This window comes from Eretmochelys imbricata, chromosome 12 (assembly GCF_965152235.1).
Source record: "Eretmochelys imbricata isolate rEreImb1 chromosome 12, rEreImb1.hap1, whole genome shotgun sequence".
NCBI classification, from domain to species: Eukaryota; Metazoa; Chordata; order Testudines; family Cheloniidae; genus Eretmochelys; species Eretmochelys imbricata.
Genome location: NC_135583.1, coordinates 41458761 through 41483394, shown reverse-complemented (window position 1 = coordinate 41483394; position 24634 = coordinate 41458761). Strand labels below are relative to the sequence as shown.

The 24634-nt window shown below is 52.0% G+C and overlaps 1 protein-coding gene across 3 annotated transcripts in view; it reads right to left on the bottom strand.

Moving 5' to 3' along the window:
* Nucleotides 1–24634, bottom strand: part of WWP2 (WW domain containing E3 ubiquitin protein ligase 2) — a 97674-nt gene that overhangs the window by 25835 nt on the left and 47205 nt on the right. For 2 of the 3 annotated variants that reach the window (XM_077831529.1, XM_077831530.1), the window contains exons 8-11: nucleotides 23048–23249; nucleotides 8715–8804; nucleotides 5659–5833; nucleotides 1094–1148 (exon numbers count right to left, since the gene is read on the bottom strand). In XM_077831529.1, the coding sequence (XP_077687655.1) occupies nucleotides 1094–1148; nucleotides 5659–5833; nucleotides 8715–8804; nucleotides 23048–23249 (522 nt within the window). Of the gene's footprint in view, nucleotides 1–1093; nucleotides 1149–5658; nucleotides 5834–8710; nucleotides 8805–23047; nucleotides 23250–24634 lie in introns of those variants that run through there. The other variant, XM_077831531.1, reaches the window with a different exon arrangement.

Below are 24634 nucleotides of genomic sequence, written 5' to 3'. Positions count from 1 at the left end.
CCCTGTTCTCTCTGCTGCCCCATGGTCCCAGCTTCATAACCACCTCCCTAAACTTGATTATTCCCTGGGGGAGGGAGGGGTGATTCCCCCCCCGCCCCAGGTTTCAGCCCAGCTGGAGCAATCGCCCAGCAGAGCTGTTACCTGAGAAGTGGTGGGGGTTGGGGGGAACACATGCAAAACACCCTGTTGCACTGCCCTGTCCTAGCAGCACCTCCAGGCCACCCCCTAGTGTACACGGGGCACTCTCTGCTCCACAGCCTGGGTCAGAAACACCATTTCAATCCGGGCCAGCGCACCTGGGATCTTCCACATCCCCATCCATGCCCCTTCCACACAAGCCCATCATCCCCCAGAGTCTCAGCAGCAACTCCTGTCCGGGACCACGGGATACACCCCGGACACACACTGTTGCCACTCCCTAGATCTCCACTAAGTGGCTGTCCCATCCCCGCATTACCCACAACCCACCTTACTCTGGGCTAGCTGCTGATGTGACATGAAAAAGGCAGGTGCCTGGTGGAGCCCAGTGGAAAGCAACAGCACCGAGAACGGACCACAGCGAATTCCCAATGTAGAATTCCTGCTGGACACCAGCAGCAAGAGCCTTTCCCCCGTGATGGAGCCTTTCCTCCCATTCCCAAACGCAAACGGGGAGCTTACCCCGGCGGAGAGACCCAGGCAGAAGAGTCACCTCTCCTCTGCAAAAGGAGGTCTGAGACCTCCAACCCCTCCTTGAGTCCTGGCAACAATCACAGACTCTGCTAGGTTTAGTCAACAGGGAGCAAACCCAGAGAGCGGGGCACCTCCAGACTCAAAATGCTGGATTTAAAGTCCAAGCTGGCGTGGGTCTCTGGCAGATCCACCCCACAGGCAGCATGGACGGTGGGACATGTCATCTTCCCTACGCTCACACGCCCTGCCAGTAATGCAGAGGGAATGAGCCCCCAAGAACACAGGTTCCCCCCACCCCAAAAGAGGTCAGCCAGCGAAGGGACGGACGGCGCAGGAAGGGTTCGAGCCATAGAGATGGGGCGGGGGCGGTGCCAGGTGAGCAGCAGAAGTGCGAGAGCAGGGGAGAAGGCTTGGTACTTACCCCAGCCGGGAGGAAGGGGGCCCAGAGGATCATTGTCAGATGGGGCGCCAGATGACTGGAAACAGCAGAGGGGGCAAAAATACAAAACAACACAGAGATTATCAAGAGCCGGGAGTGAGATGAGCAGGGAGGTGGGGGCAGGCTCCCCACTCTCCTCTCACCTCCTATCACTCCCCAACTCTCAGCACAGGGAAACAGAGCCTGCTGCTAAGGAACTAAAAACAACTTGCAGGCGCTGGGTGCAAAGCGCCCGCACTAAACCGCGGCTGGGGCGGCGGGAGAGAGGAGCAGGGCTTGCTGGAACGCCCAGCTGTGTGCGGCTGCTCTGCTCCTGCTGGCCAAGGCGACTGATACCACCACCACAGTTACACCTCCAACCTTCTCCAAGAACCACACACAAGAGGGGAAAAAATAGCGCAGGCCTTTCCAATGAAATCATTCCCACAAGCCCTGTCCACGCCCAGCGCTTCCTGGCTCAGCCTGCAGCCTCCCCCGCCTCCCCCTTCGCAGCGGGTTGTGAAAGCGAGCGGCAGCGTGCGAGATGCACTCCAACTGAGGAAACATTCATGCCTGCACAGACAGGCGTCTCCCTGAGCCCCCTGCACGTCCCCACCCCCAACAGGTCCACTGCACAAAGCACCTTTATTCTGGCTCAGGGCGACTGAGCAGCCTGAAGTGGGGGCTGCTGGCCTGGCACTGTTTAGATTAGCCCCCCTCCCCAGCTTTGCTGGGAGGTCTCCTGGGGATGGCCCGCCAGACCAAACAGGCCAGGATTCAGGAGAGTGGGGGGCTCAGCATACACTCCTCAGCGTTAAATAAGAAACATATTGTTACTAAAATGGCCTTTTCATTTCCGCTCCTAACGTTAAAGTGTGGGCTTTGGGGGCTCACATTCCGAGGCAGGCCCCGGATCCTGAGCCGACTGGTTTGAGGAAGGGAGCAGCGCGCCATGCACAGAAACCCGACTGGAGCTCAGGGAAACACCACGGCATTGCCAACCCCTTCCCCACCCCACGGGGAAATGACAGAGGTCCACGCACGGCTTCCATTCCGAGCCACGGGGCTGCCTACAGCCCGTGGTCACAGGCACGCGGCACCTCCTGCTGCCTGCTGACGGAAGGGCACTTGTGTCAGAGGGTGCAGGTGAACCTGAGAGGCCATGTGAAATCCCAGTGGGGTGAGACAGGACACAGGATTGGGAACAAACAGAACCCATTGCAGCCAAGGCCCTTTCTCCCCACACACAATCTGCCGAGCAGGGACTGGGGTGAGCAGGCCATGGCCACGCTGAGAAATCCTGGCTCATGCGGCGGGCTGTCTCAGCTGCCCCTCCCTGCTCAGACAGACGCACAGAGCAGGCTGCCAGAGACCCAGCCGAGTCACGTCTGGAGGTATCACCTCACTGGGACCTAAAAGAAACTCATTTGAACAAACATGGCAGCGCGACACAAGCAAAGCCTAAAGCCGCAGGAGCCAGCCCCCACGCTGCTCCCAGCAATGCCCACATGTGTGCAGCGACGGGGAATGGCCAGGCTGCTAACAGCCAGCAAGAGACCCAGCTCCCAGGGGCAATACAGAAGCATAGGGGAAAACTAACATAGTGCCCAGTTAAATCAGCACAGCAAATGCTCCAAGATTGCCAAGGGCAGGAGCCCACGGAAAATCCCCAGGGCAGGGCCACGCAGCCCAGCAGAAGAGAGCAGCTTCTGGACACAGCCCTGTCCCCATCCCATGCTGCCGGGCACAGAAGCCCAGAAATGCTGCCCTAGACAGAGGCCAGCGATACTGAGAAACCCGGGCCACCCGCATGACTAGGTCATGCCAGCCTAGCGCAGCTGCCTCTCCTGCCACACAGGCAGGCCCAGGAGGGCTCAAGCCAAAGGCCCTCTGGGGATGGGAGCTGAGCAGCAGCCAGCACTCCTGGCAGCAGCATTGGAGCAGCAGTATCATCACTTCATCAGGCTAAATCTGGAGCTGAAGTCCCCCTCCGCCCTGCCCAGCGTCCCGGCCGGGGTGCGGCACAAAGAGTTGGCACGGCTGCAGTGCAGTGGCTCTGGGGGCCGTGCGGAGAGCGACACGCTCAGAACCCAGGCAGTGCCCTGGACTGATGGACTCCCCGCCCCACTCATGGCTTGGAACCAGCGCTACCCTGGCAGCCCCCATTCCCCAGAACCCTGGATGAGAGCAGTGGGCATGTGGAGGCCAGCAAGCTCACTGAAGGAAAGGGAGAGCCAGGCTTGGAAGGGAAGGGAAGGAAGAGACCACCTCGACCTGGGAACCCTGAGCTGAGAGCAGGGGAGGCAGGTTGCTCCACGCTCTAACACTGCCAGCACACCACCAGGTGGATGCCGGGGCCATGGCCAGCTGCACGGGGCATTTCTATAGCTCGACAGCTCAGCCTCTTGGCTCCCTCCGTGGGGAAGAGAAGTTCATTACCCAGAAGCTCTTGCTTTGGGGGGGGCTGTTTTCCCACAACGACACCATGCTCGCACCTGGGAGCTCTCGCTTTGGGGACCCCATGCTCGCACCCGCGAGCTCTCTGCTGCTCCTGGCAAGGAGAGCAGGCCCAGGCACATGTGCCATCGGAGCAGACTGGAGGGCTTGGAGCAGTGAACACAGGAAGTGGGAGAGGTTCACACTTCTTCCCACAGTCACACCCCTGCGGAGCCCAGAGCCTCGGGAGAGCAGCGCTGCCCAGGGCTGAGACCTCCTGTAAGATCCAGGACTCAGCAAGGGGCTGTTTGACAGGCGAGTGGTTGGAGGTCCTTGCACTGGGGGGCAGAGGAACCCTGGGTAAACGTCAGTGCACATGCCTGATTACTCCAGTGGCGAAGTCTGTGGCCTGCCAGCTGCTGACCTAGGCCTAATCCGCACAAGTACTGAGTCAGCTGTGGTCATGGGTGCTCAGCAGGGGCAGAGCGTGGGTTTGGGGACTCACTGGCTCTTCCAGAGAGCCTCCTCTCTGCAGACTTCTCCAGCCAGTCACTATCTGACTCTTGAGATAAGCAGGGAAGGTCCTGCTCAAAGGGGATAGGAGCTGCCAGAGCACAGACTCCGCTCTCAGCAGCTGCTTCCCCCCAGGGGCTAGGTGAGAGATCAACGTCCCACAACAAGAAGACGTGGCCATTTCGTCCAGCTCAAGCCCAAGAAAAGAGGCAGGGAAGGCAGGAGGCACCTGCTGAGCAGAGCAGCACTTAGCCCTGGAGCTCTTAGGGGCCTTTGGCCCGGCAGCTACTGCCTCAGCACCCAGAAAGGGGAGTTGCCAATACATTCCCTTGCCTTGAAACTGGTCACTGGGGGCACGAGGCCAGTCTCCTGGGACAGAGTATGACCCCACTGCCCTCAGCGCTGCCCGAGCCCAGCCACGCCATTCTCTAAACACAGGTTCCCAGAGGGAACTGCCTTAGCTGGAAAAGCCAGGCGCAGCTGGGCTCCGAGCACCTCTCTCCCCCACCATGGATCCAGTTCACAGAACGGCCTGAGCGCTGCATGGCACCCAGAGAGACCTGCAGCCATCCCACCAGGGACAGCTCCATGACACCCTCGCCCCAGCCAGGCGCAAGAGAAGGCCCCAGGGACTCACTGAGGAGCTGAGGGCGAAAGCAAGTTCCTTTGCCATGCTAGTATCAAGCCCATCCCGGGCCAGTGGGAAGCAGCTGAGGTCATTTCCTGCTGCCTCTGCTCAGGACAGCATGAATCATTAGGCTGGATATTAGCAGAAACTTTCTAACTCTAAGGTTTCAGAGTAGCCGCCGTGTTAGTCTGTGTTCGCAAAAAGAACAGGAGGACTTGTGGCACCTTAGAGACTAATCAATTTATTTGGTTAGTCTCTAAGGTGCCACAAGTCCTCCTTTTCTTTGTTCTAACTCTAAGGGCAGTGACGCTCTGGAACAGCCTTCCGCAGGAGGCTGTGCAATCCCCGGCACTGGAGGTTTCTAAGACCAGGCTGGACAAATGGCTGTCAGGGACAGACTAGGTTCACTTGGCCCTGCCTCAGCGCAGGGGGCTGGGCTAGGTGTCCTCTCCAGGTTCCTTCCAGCCCGACAGTTCTATGGATTTTTTTAAAAAGGGAACGCCAGTTCCCTCAGGGTTTCTTGGCTCCCTGCCTTGGAGGCAGCAGAGGTGTTTGTGGGATCTTCCCAGCTGCTCCACCCCCTGCTCTGAAGTTCCTGCAGTTCCTGTCCTTCGGAGCGGAGCGGAGCGGAGCAGAGCAGGGCAGTGGCTGTGAGTCAGCTGGAATGGCCCTCTGAGGAGTGCTGGGCTCTGGAACTAGGAGACGGGGCTGGTAACTGCCTAGAGAAGTGCCCAGTACAATGGGCAGACTGCAGGGTGGGGAAGGGCCCTAGCAAGCCGTGGCTGGAGAAGCCTGTATTGTCACTGGAGACCCTGGAGGCTGCTTGGGTTCCACGTCACCTTCACTGGTTAGCAGATCTGACAGACCCTCACTCATCATTCCACAACTACAGCCAGGGTGTGGCATGGATTCCGCACATGCTGCTCGGGGAGGGCCGATGAAAACTGCTCTATGGTCCCACCCCTTAAGAGGAGATGTCGACTTCTCTTACCTGGTACAGGAATCTTTGGCTGAACTGCTGCATGGCCCCTTGGAGCTGGTTTCGCTGCGTCTGCCACTGCTCGTAGTTTCTCACATACTCAGCTGTGGGACGCTGCCAAGTGGTGGTCCTGGTGTTGTGATCCACATAGTAATACCTGCCCCGGTCGTCCACTCGCTTCTCCCAGCTGGAAACACCGCAGAAAGGACTGCATTACAGATTATAGTCACCACAAACGTTTTTTTTCTCCTGCTGATAATAGCTCATCTTAACTAATTAGCCTCTCACAGTTTGTATGGTAACTTCCAACTTATCTGTATGTGTGTATATATCTATATCTATCTATCTTACTATATGTTCCACTCTATGCATCGGATGAAGTGGGCTGTAGCCCACGAAAGCTTATGCGCTAATAAATTTGCTAGTCCCTAAGGTGCCACAAGTCCTCCTGTTCTTTTCACCCCCGTAAAGATACTCAGCTCTCCCCGAAACGCTCTCTCTCACACCCTGCCACCTTAGTTGACTGTCAGTCAGCATGGCTTGGCTAACACATTGGTATGTGCTAGTCTGGGTGCTCCGCAGATGCTTATGGTTTCCCCAGGGCTCAACCTCACAAACTGTTAACTTCCAGAGTGCTCCAGTGCATGGCTGGAAAGAAAGGGAGGCAGATCTTCCTGCCCCCAGACGTGGGATGAGCCCGCATGGTCTGTGATCTCGCACCGCAGTGCACGACAGCAAATCAAACACGCGCTGCCATCATCACACAGCCTGACCGCTCAACCCTAGGCCGCGGAAGCAGCATTCGTAATGAGCCTTGGGATGTGCCCCTGGTTCAGAGCGGTCCCCCAAGGGGCACTGGAGAGATAACTGGAGTGCAACATGTTGATGGAACAAACATGGCAAGTCAGAGGGATGGAGGACGACGATGGAGATGTTTAAAGGGCAAAGGAAGAATGTAAAGCTCCCCTGCTAGCAGAGAAATGGCTTCTCTGCACTAGGTGCCCGCACCGCAGGAGTGGCTGGTGGGGGAAGGCTGACGTGCCAATCAGGAAAGTTTCTGAAGAAGAGAGAGGCCCAGTGTGTGACAGGGTCTCAGCCGCTCCCTTGGTGCGGGGCCTGCGGAATGCGGTACCCACCTGGGTCCTGAGGTGACTCCCCAGGACACGCCAGCACTGCCGAGCTGTGGGACAGCTCCCCTCCGCGGGTCCAACCATTCAGCCCTGAACCACTGCCCTTGCGGCTGAGTGCAAGGCAGCAGAAGATGCTAGATGCTGTTCTGCTTTCCAGGCTCCTAGATACAGTCTGTGGTTTCCCCGTGAGGGGTTCAGCCAGGGGCAGCAGCCAGTCTCATGGCTGACAAGGATTCTTGGCCACGATTTACCACAGTTACTTGGTAACTCAGAGACCAGGAATGTCAGAGGAACAGACCCTCCTTCCTAGGAATTCAACCTTCACAACTGTCAGATGGGCAACCAGGTCATCACCCAGCCTACCAAGGAACAGGAGGAGGTCCCTGTCAACAGGGCCACAAAGCCATGGGGAAGAATTATCCTAAGGTGCTAAAGAAGTCCCATGAGGAAAACTCTTCTCAGGCTGAAAGGGACAGTTTGTGTCCTGGACACACAAATTCTCCTACTCTGAGGGCCTTCGGGATGAGCCTTCAAGCCCATCCCAGCTGGTGCCAAAGCAGACCCAGAGAACCACTAGACCTGAGGCTCCAAGACCAGAGACTCAATCAGATGGTGGCGTTCCTGTGCCTTGCAGAGCTGGGTCGCACAGCGTCCCACTGGTACCCTTCGTCTCGCTGTGCTGCTTTGGAGCAACTGGGAGTAGAACAAACACCTCCCCTGGGGTGTCAGAGACGGGCCCCATGGGTTATGGTACCCCCACCTGCCACTGGAGCGGGTTGCTTAGTTGCCTCAAACACCTGCAGGGCAGAAGCTGTCTGAGGCACCAGGATGAAGCAGAGGGCACGGTGCATTAACAGAGGATGCGCTATGGGCTGAGCTTTGGCTCTCAGCAGCATTTCAGGGGTTACTGGTCTCCAGACTCACAGGCAAGAAAGGAATTCAGAGACGATCTGGGGGAGCAGAATGACAAGAGCTGTGGTGGCCTCGCGTGTCCCAGCAGGACCGTGACTTTGCACTGAGCTCTAGCCCCACAGTCTCATTTCAAACACTGCTTCTCCTCCCCTCCGAGGAGCCAGCGCTGCTGTCTTTACACGGCAGCTCTAGTCTCAATCAGACTGGAACCTTCACTCCCCAGGGAACGAGATTCCTCTGGATAGGACGACTTCAGCACCAGGGGACACGAGAATGGCAGGAGTCATGGTGCCTCTTTGCAGATGTTGTGTTAAGCTGGGTAGTGTTGCTGAGTAGTTGGATGACAGGAGCTGTCCAAGGAGAACCCAGGTGCTAAAGGAAGTGACACTGGTGATTCCGTAGGTGTCCTCCCTCCCCACTCCCCCAGGTCCACAGCACCATGCTGGGAAACTGAGTCAATGCTAAGAGGGAAGAGCACCCCCGACTGCATCACAACCATCACCAGGGGTTTTCTGGGAGAGCTCCCACCCACGTAAGGGCCCGTCTAAACTCGGAGTAGCCTACGAGCTCTGACAAGACCATAGGACAGCAGGTAGGGTCTGCAGAGGTCCAGTTTTAGCAGGAGGTGTTGTACGTAAGTAGGAGAGATGAGGGGTATGGAAGCAATGTGGGAAAGGCCTTATTTCACATTCACATGTACGCTGGCTTTTAAAGTACGTTCACTGATTAGGGTCATCCCAGTCTATATGCAGCTGAGGGAAGAACAATGATTTGGCTTTATCACTTTCAGCTTTTCCACGGCACAGAGAGAAGGAGAGAACCAAAGAGACCTCTGGAAAACAAGGGCTCAGAGGGGCTACAGATAGAAAGGAGCTGAGGCAGCTAAGTATGGACTGGCATGAGAATGTGCCACATCCCCAGGAGGCAGCAACCTGCCTGGAAACGGAGATGTGTCTCTCCCACCGTCTCGCAGCCTGCTGCATGCCCAATCCAGCAGCTATTATATCTATCTCAAAAGTGTCTTACCCTGGAGGCAGAGGTCTCTCCCAGGTGGTGGTCTTGGTGTTATGGTCCACATAATAGACCCTCCCGTTCGGTAGCTCTCGCTGTTCCCAGCTGGAAGAGAAAGGCACAGAGGTTGCTGGGATGACTCGTGGGTCAGGAGATCTTTTCCCGGCAGCTGATGGGCTACTTTCTGAGCAATTGAATCCCTGAATGGCCAAGGCTGCTGCCTCCAGAACAGAGCAGAAACCTCGCAGAACGTTCAGCATTACACCAATTAAGCATAACAGCTTCCAGAGAGTGGACAGGCATCAACCGCGTCACCCTTACCTAGAGGCTTGAATGAATGTCCTGCAGCTTTACAGCCCCGAAGACTGAAGCCCTCTTTTCACCCACAGCCCAGCACAAGCCTTTCCTCCCACTACACACCTGTGTCTGTGCACACATCTCAACCCCCTCAGAGACACCACCACCACTAGGGAGGCCCAGTCTCAAGGGCCCATCTAAATCCCCACAGCTGAGGCTGCCCCTTAGTACTGACATTTGCTGATGAGATACGGGAAGTGGAGTGAGACCCCTCCTGCTAGTCTCACGTCACGCAGGTCAAACAGCCAGAGGACAGCAGTGGCTTTCAGACATGGGGGTCAGATCTGAATTAGGCCCTACAGGTGAGAAGTCCTGTATCCCATTGCCTTCAGCCAGCCCGGCACCTCACCTCCACCCTGTCTAGTAGCACACTTCTGAATCCCTCATACAGCTCCCGTCTCACCTTGAGGCAGACACATCCCCTCGGGAGAGCAAAGGACAAGGCAGCACTTCCCAGGCGCTCCACTGACTCCGTGGTTCTGTATTATTAAGAGTTCCGTTTACATGACAGAAAACAGGAAGCGTCTACCAGCCCCAGCTAACCCTGACCTGAAGCCAGTTCCTGAGCAGTGGGCAGACTGCACACAATATGACCAGAAGCAACTACCAGCTACTTGAATTCATTTTTGCGACCTCTAAACCCAGCTACCAGAACAGCCTTGCTTGATACGAGCAACAGAACGGCAATTCTCCCATGGCAGGAACTGCCGGGGCATCTCTCTCACACGCACAGAGCCCTGAAGCCTCAAGATGCTATTCGAGTTGTCCTGGATCCTGCCCTGGTAAGTGAAAGCAGCATCCATTTAAGAGAGAACATTAGGAGAATCCAACATAGACTCAATAAGCCCTCCAGCTGCTCCTGAAATGCTGAGGTGAAGCCTAGAGAAAGCAGGAGATGTTGCTCAGACAATAACCAAATGGCTGGTGTGGCTTTAATCCTTGCAATCACTTGATTCTGGAGCAATAGGCCGAGACCAGTCATTGGCCACAGAGGGTATGTCAACACTGCAATTAAACACTCATGGCTGGCCCATGCCAACTGACTCGGGCTCCCGGGGCTCAGGTCTGTTTAACTGTGGTGTCGACACTGGGGCCAGAGCCTAGCTCTGGGACCTTCCCCCCTTGTGGGGTCCCAGAGCCCCGGCTCCAGCCCAAGACCAAACATCTACACAAACAGCTCCGTAACCCGAGCCCCATGAGCCTGAGTCACCTGGCACAGGCCAGCCGCAGGCGTTTAATTGTAGCATAGACACACCTTTAGTGTGTCTTCAGCCTTTCCCAGCGAAGGGCAGCTTCTTAAAGCAGTGGTTCTGAAACTTTTTCTAAGGCGATTACCAACTGTGTTTTGTCTTTCGGGGGGCCCCACCAGTCCGCGTACAGTCTGTGTGTGTCCCTCTGTGTGTGTGCGTATAAACTATTCACTATTTTTAATTTTTTAAAAATTCAGACATGAAATAAAAAAAAGGATGACATACAATGATACGCTTTACATACAGCTCCCACCCAGCCCGCTGCTCCCTCTCCCCTCCCCAGCCCAGCCCCCGCTCAGCTCCCTGCCTGGTCTCGTAGACGGAGGCTGCTGACATAGCGCCTGCCACCCCCGTAGCTTGAGGTCCTCACTCCTTGAAGTGAGAATGGAGGTCGGGCTACAGCAGGAGAAACCAACACTTGCTCTCCAGGCTGCCTCTCCTAGGAAAGAATGAGCCTCTCGAAGATCCTTTTATGTGGGAGGGGCCTAACTGAAACTGACCCCACCCATCACAGATCCCCTCCTAGCCAGGGGGCCACACAATGCAAGAACATCCAATGGCTCAAGACCCCCACCTCCCAGCATCACTTAACTGTCTGATTAGCCAGTTTTATTCTACATATAGAAGGCAAGTGACAGCAGGTTTATGTGGAGTCCTGCGGGCACACGGCTGCTGGGTGCCTGGCCTTATGGAGAGGACAGGAGTAGTTCCATCCTCAGGGTTACATTCTAAAAGGGGTTTGAAACAGGGCACAAATCCCTGGTTTTCTCCCAGCGTAGGCCAGTTAGTGTCAGATTCACACAGGGTTAGCTTCATACACTTTGGGTTTCCCATGTCTGGTTTCTCTTCATGCATTTTTAATGGAAAGCCTTTGAACTTGGGCTCAGGCTGAAATTCTCTCTTGTCAGTCCTGCAGGTCATTGTTGAGAGAGATCCCTTAAAAGACATTGTGTCCCCACATATAACTTCGTGGAGAGGTGGCCCCCCAGGAGAATAGGTCCACTGGGGAAGGGCCTATTTGAAAATGTTGGATTCAGGGTCATTCTCAACCACTGGTCTTGCTCTAACTGGAAGACTATGCATTGTCCATACAAACTAACCTGCTTTGATGGAGGCCCAGTGCATGAAAGCTTGATTGGCTGAAAGGGGCTGTGGAGGGAGAAGGACGAGTCACATGCAAGACTAAGTGACTGGGGTGGTGATGGACACTAGCCCCATAGATGGGGATGGGGCACATAAACCCTCCATGAGGTGCTTTACTTTCTGGTCCAATTTTATCCAACAACCGAGAGGGAGTCATGTGCACCGGCCCCCAGATAAAATGTCCTCCTGCTGCACTATTGCCCCACCGGTCTCCCCAACCCAGTGCTCAACCCCGATGTAACATTTGAAAAGCCAAGGAAATGAATACACACAAAACTCGGTTGTGATGCAGCGGGGCTGTTGCACATACAACTGACACAAACCCAGGCACAGAGAAACCAGGTTGACGGGGCAGTGCATGCAGCGGGTGATGAGGTTTTGTGTGTGCCCAGCCCCCAGTAATCAAGTTTGCACATGCCCCTCCAAAGCAAGGACATGAATGGTTAAATCACCTAACTACCTTCAAGCAGTCCTCCCTGTTAAATGCTTTCGCATGACCAATGCCACCATGGCAGGGCTCTGCACCACTGGCACTGGCCAGTCCCAAACTCTGGGAGGGCGCGGAGGACAGGGGAGCTGCCCTCTCCATACCAAAGCTGCCCTGGAAAGTCTCCTTCCTGGCTTAGTACTCAAAGCCAATGCAGCTGGTAATCCCGTGTGCCACCAGGAGCCACCAGATGGACCCCGGGATAGCGTATGTCTGGAGTAAATGCTGGTGTCAAGTAAAAACCTAAGTTGTGGTCTAACCCCTAGAACTAGAATGAGTCTGGGTCCTGAGAAACCACACAGCACGGAGCTCAATTTCCATCCAGCTATACAGCCTCATTGGGCAGCAGCTCTTTACGGAGCTTGACCCTATGTACTGGACTCTGTTAGGCGGATCTGGGGACTTCAGTACCACTTGCGTGGAGCACAGAGTCTCGCCTGAGCTGGAACCCTGCCTTGATGGGCCTGGGCACATTTGGCAAGCAGTGCTTTAGAAACAAATGCGCTTGTCCCTCAGCACTGGACTCAGTCAGCCAGAAGAGATCTAGGCCTGCAGTGCTGTTCATGTTAGACACATAACCACTTTGGCTTTTTCAGTTGATGATGCTGGACCTCTGGCACAAGATGTGTGTTGATCGAGAGGGAGATGGACTTTGGTACCACTAATGTCAGCCACAGAACCACGTTAGCATGTGATTCTCCAGAGGTAACCATGCCGAACCCTCAGCAGCAGGCTCTTATTGAGATGGACAGAGCCAGGAACGATGGGGTTCGTGGGAAAGGCAAAGCACGTAAGCGTGCAGCAAGTCCCCAAAAAGGGGCATATTTTGGGAGTTTAATGTACCCACACCCACATCATATATAATTTGAAAGCGTATTTTATGTCCATTTAGATGAGGTACGACGTGGTGCCATAAGCCTGTAGGCAAGGTGAAACAACTGTACCCAAAATGAGAAAGTGTCATTTTTTGCACAATTCCAAAAATGCTGCAACATGACTGAGTACAGCTTCTACGGTTCACATTAATTGCAACACTTAATATGGTTTTTATTGGTCAAAGCTATCAAAAGACAATGTATTAAAAGATTTTTCTATTGGCTTTGCATGGGAGAGCTGTTTTTTTCTCCAGAAACGATGAAGCTATTTAATATGTGGCAAAAATGGCAAATAGCAACATTTTGCAATATATTAACATGAAATGTTTTCACGTTGTATATTTTTAATTGTCAAAGTATCTCAAGTGATTACAATAGTTTTCTCTATTTTCAATTGAAATTTGCTGACCAGATCAGTCTCACACTGATGGCTGTGAACAGCAGCAGTAGGTTGCCTGCCCATAGTTTGTACTGCACATTGGGTAGATATAAACGTACATAAATTCCGAATGTAACGCTAATCCATTTGTAAGCTTTTGTATATACAATGTAGCATCTAGTCTGCCTGGTACAAGATTTTAATTTGTAATTACCTATGCATGCAGTACTAAACTTTGAAATAGTCTAGAAACTAGCTTTCTAATTCAGTGACACTTATCCACAGGTCAGTATTAGTGTTAGAGATGACAATACACTGCTTCATACTGGGCTTCAACCACAATGCTCACTAAACAAAAAGAGCCATTATGGTACTAACAGAGATCAAATTCATATCTAATTTAGCACAAGTATGTCTATTTGTACAAAATGGTGGTAGTCATGCTAACAGTATAAATTGGGAATTTTACCTCCACAGAGATGTTACAATATATAAGACATGGGGAATACAAGCCCCTTACATCAAAGAGACACTTCATAAACTTTGAAAAATGTGTTCTTTGGCAAGAAAAATCAAGAGAATGCAAAAAACTGTCAAAAGTCACCAGTACTGGCCTGAATTCTCTGATATTGACAGCAGACCCAAGGAGAGATTAATTGTATTGGTAACTACTAAGGTGAGTTTTCTAGTTTAGATGATGTGCCACCAATCCTCTATCACAGGGTTTGCTCAAATTTGGCACTTCAGAGTTGTATTGAACTCAGGAAAGAAAACAGATTTAAATCGTATCAGAAAGCATCATCTTCATCTGCTTCTATATCCACCAGAATAAGCAAATCCCTGAGCAATTGGTTTGAGAAAAACACACAAGACAGAAACTTCGTAAAACAGAAACATTTGAGGGAACAACCAGTCTAAGGGAGACAGCACTTTAAAGAGGAGAGGTTGACACGTTGTGCAGAATATGTGGGGAAGACTCGATTGTTAGAGACACAGTTTATCAGTCACTCTGCCTTTATTCCTACTTGAGTAAAAACTGAAAGGGGCTGTGGAGGAAGAAGGATGAGTCACATGCAAGACTAAGTGACTGGGGTGGTGATGGACACTAGCCCCATAGACGGGGATGGGGCACATAAACCCTCCATAAGGTGCTTTACTTTCTGGTCCAATTTTATCCAACAACCAAGAGGGAGTCATGTGCACCGGCCCCCAGATAAAATGTCCTCCTGCTGCACTATTGCCCCACCAATTTAAAGCAAAACCATCTGCTTAGACTGCAACAATACAGTCACCTTATGACACTGCATTTTATCATCTGAATGAAGGCTGTCTCTTATGTGCAACAAGAAAACTCCTCTTCTGTCCAAGCTGCTACAATGATATAAAGCCCTGCTTCTCTTGAAACTGCAAGCTATTCCAGCAGCATATTGCAGGAAAGATTAAAAAAAAAAACCACTGCAGTTCTGCGATTTCATTCCATGAACAGCATGGACAAGGCAAGTCTACCTATGTTATATGAAACATCGCAACATCAGCTGATGCTATCCAAGCTGCTAGTAATGTGAAGCAGGAACTTAAATCATCCAGATTTGTGTAGATATTCTTCCAGCAAGTGAGCCTGATGAAATGCTTTCAAATGAACAAGTGGTTTTGTATAATGCTGCTTCAACTTGAAATAGCCAAAATGAAAGCCTCAAATTACGCAATGCTAGGTGACTGTAATTTACAGAGGCAGCTACTTTTGTGCCCCAGTTGGTGCCGGAGTTTCTCCTCTGGTATAATTCAGCCAGCAATAAGTATCATCCTTCAGAAGATATTCAAAAAGATGCCTCAATTGCAGTGTGCATAGTACTTAACCTTGATCACCTTGATCGCTCGGTCCTTTAGCCCTCATATGTGTTGTGATTGGCACAATCTGTCTTCCATTCTTCTCTTATCCTGGCCTTCCTTCTCCATGGGCAGCCACGCCTTTTCAGGATAAAAACTTCCCATTTCATTGGAGGTCGGCCGAGTGGTCATTTCAGTTCCCGTGGGTACCACTAGGCGACAGCTGCAGTCCATCGATTGTCAGTGAGCCTAGCTATATGCCCAACTCATCACATTTACTGTACCTGCTTTCAACAGCAACATCCTGTTCTCCACTCTGCTGTCTGATCACTTCATTGCGGACTCAGTTGCAGATTGAAATCCCCAGAATTCTTCTTTCCATCGCCCTCTCCATGACAGTTAATTGTTGCTCCTCTATCTTCGTCAGCACCCATGTTTCGCTGCCATATAACATTTTTGGCAGTCCTGTTGAGTTGAAGAGGTTTGCACGTGTTGCCTTGTTGATTTTTCCTTGGAGGACATCCTTGACAGAATTGAATGCACACCAACCTGCTTTCTTTCTCTTTCTCACAAGAGTTTGCCTTCCTGATCGTGGTGCATGTTAATTTCTTGGCCCAAATAGACATATTGCTCAACTTCTTTTATTTGTTCTCCTTTGACTATTATTTGGGCTTTTGGAAAGACATCAGACTGCATAAATTTTGTTTTAGAGCAGTTCATTTTCAGTCTGACTTGGCTTCTTTTTGCATCGAGTTCTTGCAGTATTTTCTGTACTTTGATAGTGTTTTTGGGAATCAACACAACAACGTGTTGATAGTACTTAACAGTTACAAAATTATCACACCACTGCACACAAGCGTTGCTACACAGCTACACCATGAGTTTGGGTCTCACAATTTAATTGATAGACAATACCTTCATGGATCCTGCCTAAATTATGATGAGGTGAGGCAGTTCATCACTAGCACTGCAAAAACTGAAGTGGAAAGACTCCAGGAAGGTGTGTTCCTTTCAAATGGAATTGTACAACTTTATGCTGGTGGAAATGTCATCCATGAACGAGATGATCATATAGACATCAACGCAGAGACCACTGATGGAAAGAACACCTTCCATTGAATGGCTAGAGTGGTATTTCAAGAACAGGCTGCAGATAGTCCAGCATCACAGCAAATATCACTGAAATGTGGGAAAGAAAAGTTACTTCTTCTCCCTGGGCAAACAGAGCTCTTATGCAGTATGCAGCATTTGAAAAACCTAGAACAAATTCCCCATGAAAAAGTACTTGTGAAAATAAACTCTTGTCGCCTACAAATGAACACTGCACAAGATCTTTCCTGGTGTCTTTTAAGATGACTACCTTGTGGTGTCCTACCAATGCCAAAGGATGTCAATATCATTCACACTCCCGGGATTCCATTTTGGGCTGGTTTCAACCACAAGCTGGCAACCAAGAAGAGCAGCCACACAGCAGTTGCATATGCACCAAATGTGGATGCCAAACCAGTTGAGATGACCACAGTCTACACTACAATGCTGCAATGTACGGAAACATCAACAGCAGCATGCTGTTCAGACAATGGATCAGCAGCGGTATGTGTTGCTCAGTAAGTGAAAAACAGGCGCTCCCAAATGAATTTGGTACCAACGTGATTCGCCTGCGTGGTTTTCACACCCTGTGCTGTTTCCCTGCATGTGCTGGGAAATTCTGGGGAGACACAGGATTGCGAGACCTTGCTGATCCTGATGTGTGTGCAGCTTGTGCTCTGCGTGGCTCGACTCTCACACCTGAGGCCCTGAGTGCTCTGGAACTTTATTAATTTGTTCAGTGCCATGAGGAGGGAGGTGGTGCTCGTGTAGTCTGGCTAAGGCTGGCTAACATTCAAAAGGTGTTTGAGTCTGAAGACATTGGGTCCTTACAACATGCCATTTAAAAGCTTGATGATGCTGTGACTCAGCATATACTGCCACTACTGGAGGAATTTCAGACATGGACGTATGCCCAGTCTGCTACATTCAAGTTCTGGGATCATTTTCTCCAGGTTATGCAGATACTGCTTCTAAATGTCCATGCAGAGCAAGAGGGTGACTCACAAGTTCCCCTACACACGCAGAGTGCCATGCTTCCATACTTCTTTACCGCAAAGAGGCCCAGCTACACCAGGTGGATACCAGTCTACATGCTTGATATGCTAGGTCTCCCTGGAGGAATACACAGAGCTTTTGAAGCTGGGGAATTTGTTGTGCATCCAACTCCTGGTTCTTTCAATGGAATTTAGGGTGACCTGGGAACAGAGAAACCTGTTATCAAAGGGTAGCCGTGGGATTGTAGCACTGACAATAAAGAGGCCAGCTCTTGTCAGATGGGCCCTCACAAGTCCTGCGTGAACAGGCCAAAGCTGTGGGAGTAAGAAGTGACCTAACAAGTAGTAGGGTACAGAGTCTGCAAACAAATCTAAGCCTCTGCACTGAAGAGCACGTAAGAGACCGCTCTTACCAGCCACGCCATCAACAATACAACAAACTATTCGACCCTGAACCGTATCCAGAGGGGCTGAATTGATCTAACTGGGTTGTATGTAACATCAGACGCACAAGAGTCTCTGTGGCTAACAGTAGACATTGGTGAACAACAAGTGAAGAAATTTGCGAGAGATGCACTTGATCCTGATGGTACACGCAGCTTCCTCAGCCCAGTCAAGAAATCTGGCATCAAAATATTTGCTGAAATGCCCAAGACCACCAAATTTAGGTCTAGCAAGGAAGGGACAATCACAGCAGCTATCAGTCCAAAAATTGTTTTCCTGTCCTTAGAAAGATGCAGAGATGATGTTTCAATGGCAACTGTTCTTAATCACCCAGTAGGACCGATGCCTGTGTCACTCTTCCACGCTGATGGAACAATGAAAAGAACAGAGATGCTAAATTAAGACATCTGCTGGAAGCTCAAGCTGACAGAATCCATGAGCTAAGAGCATGCCACAGCGGAACTGTAGGTCAGAGATGCGATGGCTGTCACACAAATAATGGCTGGAGATAAATTCCACACACTCGATTAATTGGCTGTTGAGTACTTGAGACAGGTCCTAAAAGGATTTCACAAAGCTAATTCTGTAATTAAAATCTTTGACAGATATGACAACAGTAACTCTGTGAAAATTGCAGAAAGACAGTGCCAGACAGAATCTAAGGTTGGATGCAAGAAATACCAGGTGATTAGTATTCTAAAGTTTCTAAATGTGGCATCCAACAAGCAGTCAGTCACCTGTAAAATTCCTCCATGAATATATGATTCAAAATGCCCCTGAGGTTGCAGGAGCACACCCAACACAAACACTCCTTGCTGGAGTCTCTTCCAATGGTGAAGCACCGAAGTCCATCACCAGTAGAGGTGCTGAAGCAGCCTAAGACTTGCACAATACTAAACCGAAACTGGATACAAGGATGCTTCTGCATATTGTACGTACCAACATAGCTTTTCGATCTCTTGGTGTCAAAGGAACAACAGAAATTAGGTCACCTGATACGGACTCCAAAATGGAACACACAGATAGCATGTGGACGGAAACAGGCACCACAACCAGCAAAACTGCAAGCAATTTGTGATGCGCCCAGTCCTGATTTCTGCAACATACTTCCTGCTGTATGCTCATTAACAGGATGACTCTGTGTCATCCCTGTTTATGTTGTCAGAACAAAGGGCACTTACCACTTCAGAGATCATGCCAAATTGGGAGACAGTATTTAACAAGCCAGAATTTCTGCAGCAATGAAGTTGGTAACAGTGTGTATGACCAGGTGAGAAAGAAAGGGAGACCCACAGAGACCTGAAGTGCTTGCGCATCAATCTAGTCATCCAAAAGGATAAGTCACTGTATGTTGACCATGTGTGGACAACCATGTGTGGACAGTTTTGAAGAGCATGTCAAAAGAGGATCTTAGCAAACAAAGATTTGGGTGTCTTTAAACATAAGTAACCCAGATATTGGATGACTATTGCAACATGGATGGAAAAATGTGGATAATAAACTACTTCCTATATTCTTCCAGGGCCCAATGACATCTGAGCTTCCGCAAGGCCGTATTTGTGTCTGCACCAGTAGGGATCACTGCACAATCAACTGTCAGTTTGCAGGAGAAGCTGAGACAAACATCAATGTAGCCAATCAGAAACCAGCTTGTTCAAAGATTTTTTTGATGTATTTTAATTAAAAAAAGAAGATTTCAATTGGCTGGAGCCTGTTTCCTGGGCCAATCAGAATGCACTTCCCCCCCAAAAAACTGTCTAGAATGCAGCTTGCAGCTGTTACTCTAGCATACAGTCAGGACAAGAGGTAAAACAGAAAAATACCGTCCTAATGAAGTGTTGTGACAGAATCATAGTCTCAGCTGCAAAGAAGTTAGTGTCTGGGTTTGGCTATGCATGTGCATTGCATCTTGTGCCCATTCTCCAGTCCCAAGCCCAGGGATGAAGCTTTCAGTCAAACTCCCCCAAGAAATGTGGGCAACTTATTTGCAAGCATCCCCCTCTCTAATCATGCTTCAGTACGTGTCTGGTGGGAAAGCACCCGCAGCATTCCTTCCCTTCCGAAGAGCAAGCTGATCGTGGTCTTATCCAGGTACCCTGCCACTGAGAGTCTGCAGCGTGTGGCATGCCTGCCCCCACTGCACACCGGTATAACTCTGTTCTGGCTGCAGGAAATGGCTGCACCAGGCAGTGGCTGTAGGGAGCAGTGGCCGGTGTGAAATGGCAGTGCTAAGGTAACCTGCAGTCCAAACAAAATGCCTTGCCTTATGTAAGAAACCACAGTACCATGCCTTCTGCCAGACAGCATAATGTGCCTCTTTGTGTGCGCGAGACAGAGCTGTGTATACACGCCGTGTTAACTAGCACTCCGTCCCCAGTGCAGGATCATCACTGATAGGAACCAGATGCAGGAGTTGATGACTCCAGCTGCCTTCCCATTCCATTATCAGCCAGCTGGGAAACCTGTGTGTTAAAGTGGGGTCCCCACCCCAAAAGTTTCCAACTCTACAAAGCAACTGCTCTCATACCCACACGTACCCTGGCTCCCTTCAAGTTAATCACGTGACAACAAGTCTAAGCGTAAAGCCAGGTGGCTGTAAGGGGATGGATTCCGGGCGCTGCTGGATCTGGAATTATTCAGACCACCTTCCAGTATCCTCCAGCCCCTAAAACAGACTCCCAGTCATGTGCATGAGACTCCTCTGTGCTTACCACATCTGGTGCAGATGTTTTGAGACAGCCATCTGAGCAGAATAAATAGCTCAATCCCCACATGAACCTGGTCTCTGTAGATTCCATGTGTGTGGTGGGAGTTGAGGAGAGAAGGAAGCTCCAAGCATCCATCAGATAAAGATGGGAAGAGCTGAGACCCCCTCAGGGCTGTGAAAGGGAGTGGACGTGGGGGAGATCATCCTACTGCATCTCTCCAGGGATCAAAGGAAGTGCATAGAAAAGCCAGGGCTCCTGCAACAGGCACTCAACCCCCTGGAGCATTCTAAGCCTGTGAGAGTGACATGGAGGCCCTCGGACCCACCTGCAATGGCATGATGCTCAATAGCGGGTGGGGTCCCAGCTCCCCTGTAAGCAGAAAGCCCCAGAACTGTTATGCATGCACTCAGCACTCCACCCCGGTCAGTCACCCCGGCCACCGCCCGGCCACCATGGGGCTGATCTGCACTCTGCTCAGCCACGTATGCGAATGTCTTGCTACCAAGCCTGAACCTACCCGGCTTTGTCTGGGTCCCCTTCTTCCTCTGACACTACTACCCACATGGACCCAGCTGACTGCTTCTTCAGCTCCCCAAACCACTAGCCAAAGTCATTCCCAGCAACACGCCAGCGTGGTAAGACACCCAGAAATGCACCTCCCCAGATCAGGGCCTAATAGAAACCCCGGGCCCCCACAAGCCCATTTGCACCAGCTCTGGTTCGCGTACCTCCATCTTTTTCCCCACCCCATTTTAGCCAGGAGCACTGCCAAGCCAGAGCAAGACTCTGCGGGGAGAAAGGCTGGTCTAGCCTCTCTTGGGGCAGGTCTCACATTCGGCCACTCATGCACTAGATCTCTGGTTCCTCACGTGCTCAGAACCACCACAAGAGACCCCAGAAAACACTCCACTCCCGCCCTGCCAGTGCAGGACACGGGGCTCCATGCTGCGCAAGCAGGCCAGTGACTGTTCACTCTAGCTTACCACAGCACGAGTCTGTAACTCCAATAACAAGCCCAAGCTAGAGGGTGAATCATTTTACCCCCTGGAGAGTCTCTGCCCAGGGTACAGATAGGGAACGGCCCAAGCTGCAGTGTGGTGGCCCTTAAGGCCAGTGGGTGCAACAGGAGGGGATTTGATGCTGCTGTTCTTCCTCCTCCCTACCCCGACCACAAACAGCAGGTTGAATATTTGCCTCCCTCTCTCCCTCCGACATCCTGGATTCTCTGCTCCAATCACAGAGAGAAACAGGAGCAAGAACGTGCTGTTGAGCCAGGGAATGGGCAGCAAATTAGCCCATCCTCAGAGTGGCTCCATGGGGCCATGGAATGGGTGGCTGAAAGAGCTGAACGTGCTAAGGAAACCTCCCTGCACCCTTAGGGACTTCCATAACTCTGTTCATGAGTGGCACACGGGCTGGGCTGGCAGTCACAGCCCACTCACACCAGGAAAGAGACAATGCCCCAGGTCCGTCCTGGAGAGTGCTGGGGCGCAAGGAGATCTTCAGTCTGACCAGAAGGAGCAGTGAGAAGCTCCAGCTCCTGCTGGAATAAAGACTTTTTTCAGAGCACTGGCCTTTTCCAGCTGCCTGGAAACAGGAAAAGCCCAAGCCCTGAGAACAGTAACCCTCACACACCCCACAAAGACACACTGAGCTGTTAACCCTAATTACCTATGACTGACACATGAGAGAGGCCCTGACCTTCCAGGCACTGGCTTAGCCAAAGGAAAATAAACAGCTTACTTCACAGGAAATGCAGGAGGCCATTTTCCCCTTTAACAACCCCCTCTTGCTGAGTTGCCTGAATGTCCCAAATTTAGAGAGAAAGCTTTCGCTCAGACTGCCCTCCTGCATCCTGGCCTGGGCTGGGCTGTACGATGGTCTTGCAGCTCACACTTTAATGTAATTTCCAGAGCACCCCTCTCCCAACTGCCCTACTACTGCGGGGACTGCAAGCACCAAGTCCTCTTCCCTTCTGCTCTGAAGATTTTCTACCTCCTGCTGTTACCTGTAAGTCTGGAAAGGCCCAGGACTGGAGAGAAACCCAAGAACAGAGCTCTCTCTGGTTCCACCTCCTGTGTGCATCTGTCAGCATGCTTTGTCTGGTCAGACCCACTGTTTCTCTATATAGCAGCTAGCATGGGAGACCCCAGCTAAGTGAGACCCCCCCACTCCAAACTGACAGAGGAGCAGGACCCTTATATGTTTCTAAGAGTTTATTTTAAAAAATGTTCAGGCCCTCTTGTTTAAAGGGAGCTCTCTGGAAATTTCCCATCTCTTTGTAACGTATGCGTCACAGACACCTTCCATCCTGCTCAGGAAGAGCAAAAGGCGCGGTTCCGCCCTTGGGGACCTGACAGCAAGGGATTTGTCATGTTGCTGCTGTGTATAGCCCCTGAGAATGTGAAACGGATACAGCCTTGGCCCACCCCCTGCTGAGGGAGGAGAGGTCAGTCCCCACATACAGCCAAACACAGATGCTGTCCATGGACCAGGTCCAACGTCACAGTCCGGCTGCTTGTCTGTGATGCTCCAGAAAGTACCAAGGGCCCCATGTGCTTTTTTGTTTCCATAGCCAGCCTGGCAGAACAGAGCCCCACCCTCCAACACAGCTGCTCCTGCAGGCTCAGAGCAGCGGCCCAGACCACTCAAGTTCCTCGGACCCTCTCTGCACAGAGCTAGCCTCACTCCCCCTACCCCAGCCACAGGAGGAGCAAGCGCCATGGTGCCCTGCCCTGGGAATGGGCCACACCGCGTTCTGAATGGGCCCGAGGCTGGAGACAGAGCTGCTTACCCGGGTGGTAGAGCTTCCAAGGCCTGCGCTGCAGGCCGAGGTGACTGGGTGCCTGAGGCAGGGGCCGGCTCCTCTGGCTCCCCAGGGACGGATGGAGCAGGAAGGGTGGGGGTCTCGTTCGACACTGCTGCAGGTGGCGAGGTCATGCCCACCACAGACCTTTCCTCTTCAGTGTCGGTAGCACCAGCAGAGTCCCCATTCACTGAAAATGCAGAGGGCAGAGAGATTAGGGCTGAGTGAGGAGACCCAAGCAGCCGTGGCTGATCTAGCCAGCCCTGATACGTGCACAGCCCCACCTCCTGAGGGAGAAGGGAAAACGCACCACTACAGCCCTGCTTACTGACGGCAACGATTAGCCTCTGCCCCAGGTTCACAGGGAGCTTGCAGCCATCTGCAAAGGGAGCTTCGCTGTTCACCCAAGGCTGGGGAGCAGTACTAGGGCCTCTGCTTCTCTGCCAGCTGCTGCCATCCCCTGCGCCTCCTCTGTCTGCACCAGCCGGGTTGGACGGACAAAGCAGAGCGTGTGGGAAACAAGGGTGCTCACTGTCTAGCATTTCCCCTGCAGGCTGCCAGCAAACTTCCAGGCTCTAGGGGCACTGGGTTAATTCAGGTGAGGAGCAGGGATCCCAGGAGGTGCCCTGCGTCTTGGGAAGGGCTGACTCAGCAAGTCCAACAGTGCCAGTAAATCCGACACTGCCGGACCCCAGTGAATACTCAGCAGGAAAGGAGCAAACCTCACAGGTAATGGGGGGCAGGAAGGAAGACAGAGAAGTGGCAGCACATTAGCCTGCAAGATGCCACCCAGCGGCTCCACCCGCTGCCCAAGGCTCTGGCCTTTCCTGGCTTTCTGCTGGGGGCAGGGAGCACCCACTTCCCTGCTACTCCCTCACAGGCCATGCCTCTAGCAGCTGCTCCTCCTCCTCTGCACAGGGAGGAGTGCAGCCACTCCTGGACATTGAGTGCGCACACGTGCTCACATGCATGACAGCATGAAGGATGGCAGCTCCCCTGTGCACATCTGCCAGCCCCTCGCCTTGACGCCTGTCACTCTGCTAGGACTCAGGGGAACCCACTTGACCCACGACTGAATTCTAAGTGTAATGTGTGACCAAAGCCAGGCCACAGGCTTCAAACGGGTTCCAAGAGTGAAAACAAGCAGCAGCTTGTGACCCATGTTGACCCAAGTCTAATTCTGGGAGAGGGAGCCCCAGCCAGTCCCTGCACCTCAGTCCCTGCAGGAGACCCCTTCGCTCACAAAGAGAGATGGCTTCCACACAATGGGTAAGTCAGTAGAAATCCCAAGAGCCAAAGCAGTGGCCGAGTTACCATGGCCATGGACATCATTACGCCTCGGAGGTTACTTGTAGGCCCTAGGCAGATTCCTAGATGCTCGTAGATACGTACTACCTAAGAGAGCCAGTTCCGGAGAGATTTTACAGATACTGAGAACGCCCCACAGCTGCACATTGTGCCTGAAGTTCTGTGGAACCCTGGGCTACAGTGCAGTGGGACAGGGGTGGTATGAACAGGACAGCCTCCATCTCACCGGCTAACCTTCTCAGCAGGCAAGGAGCTGAGGCACCCAGG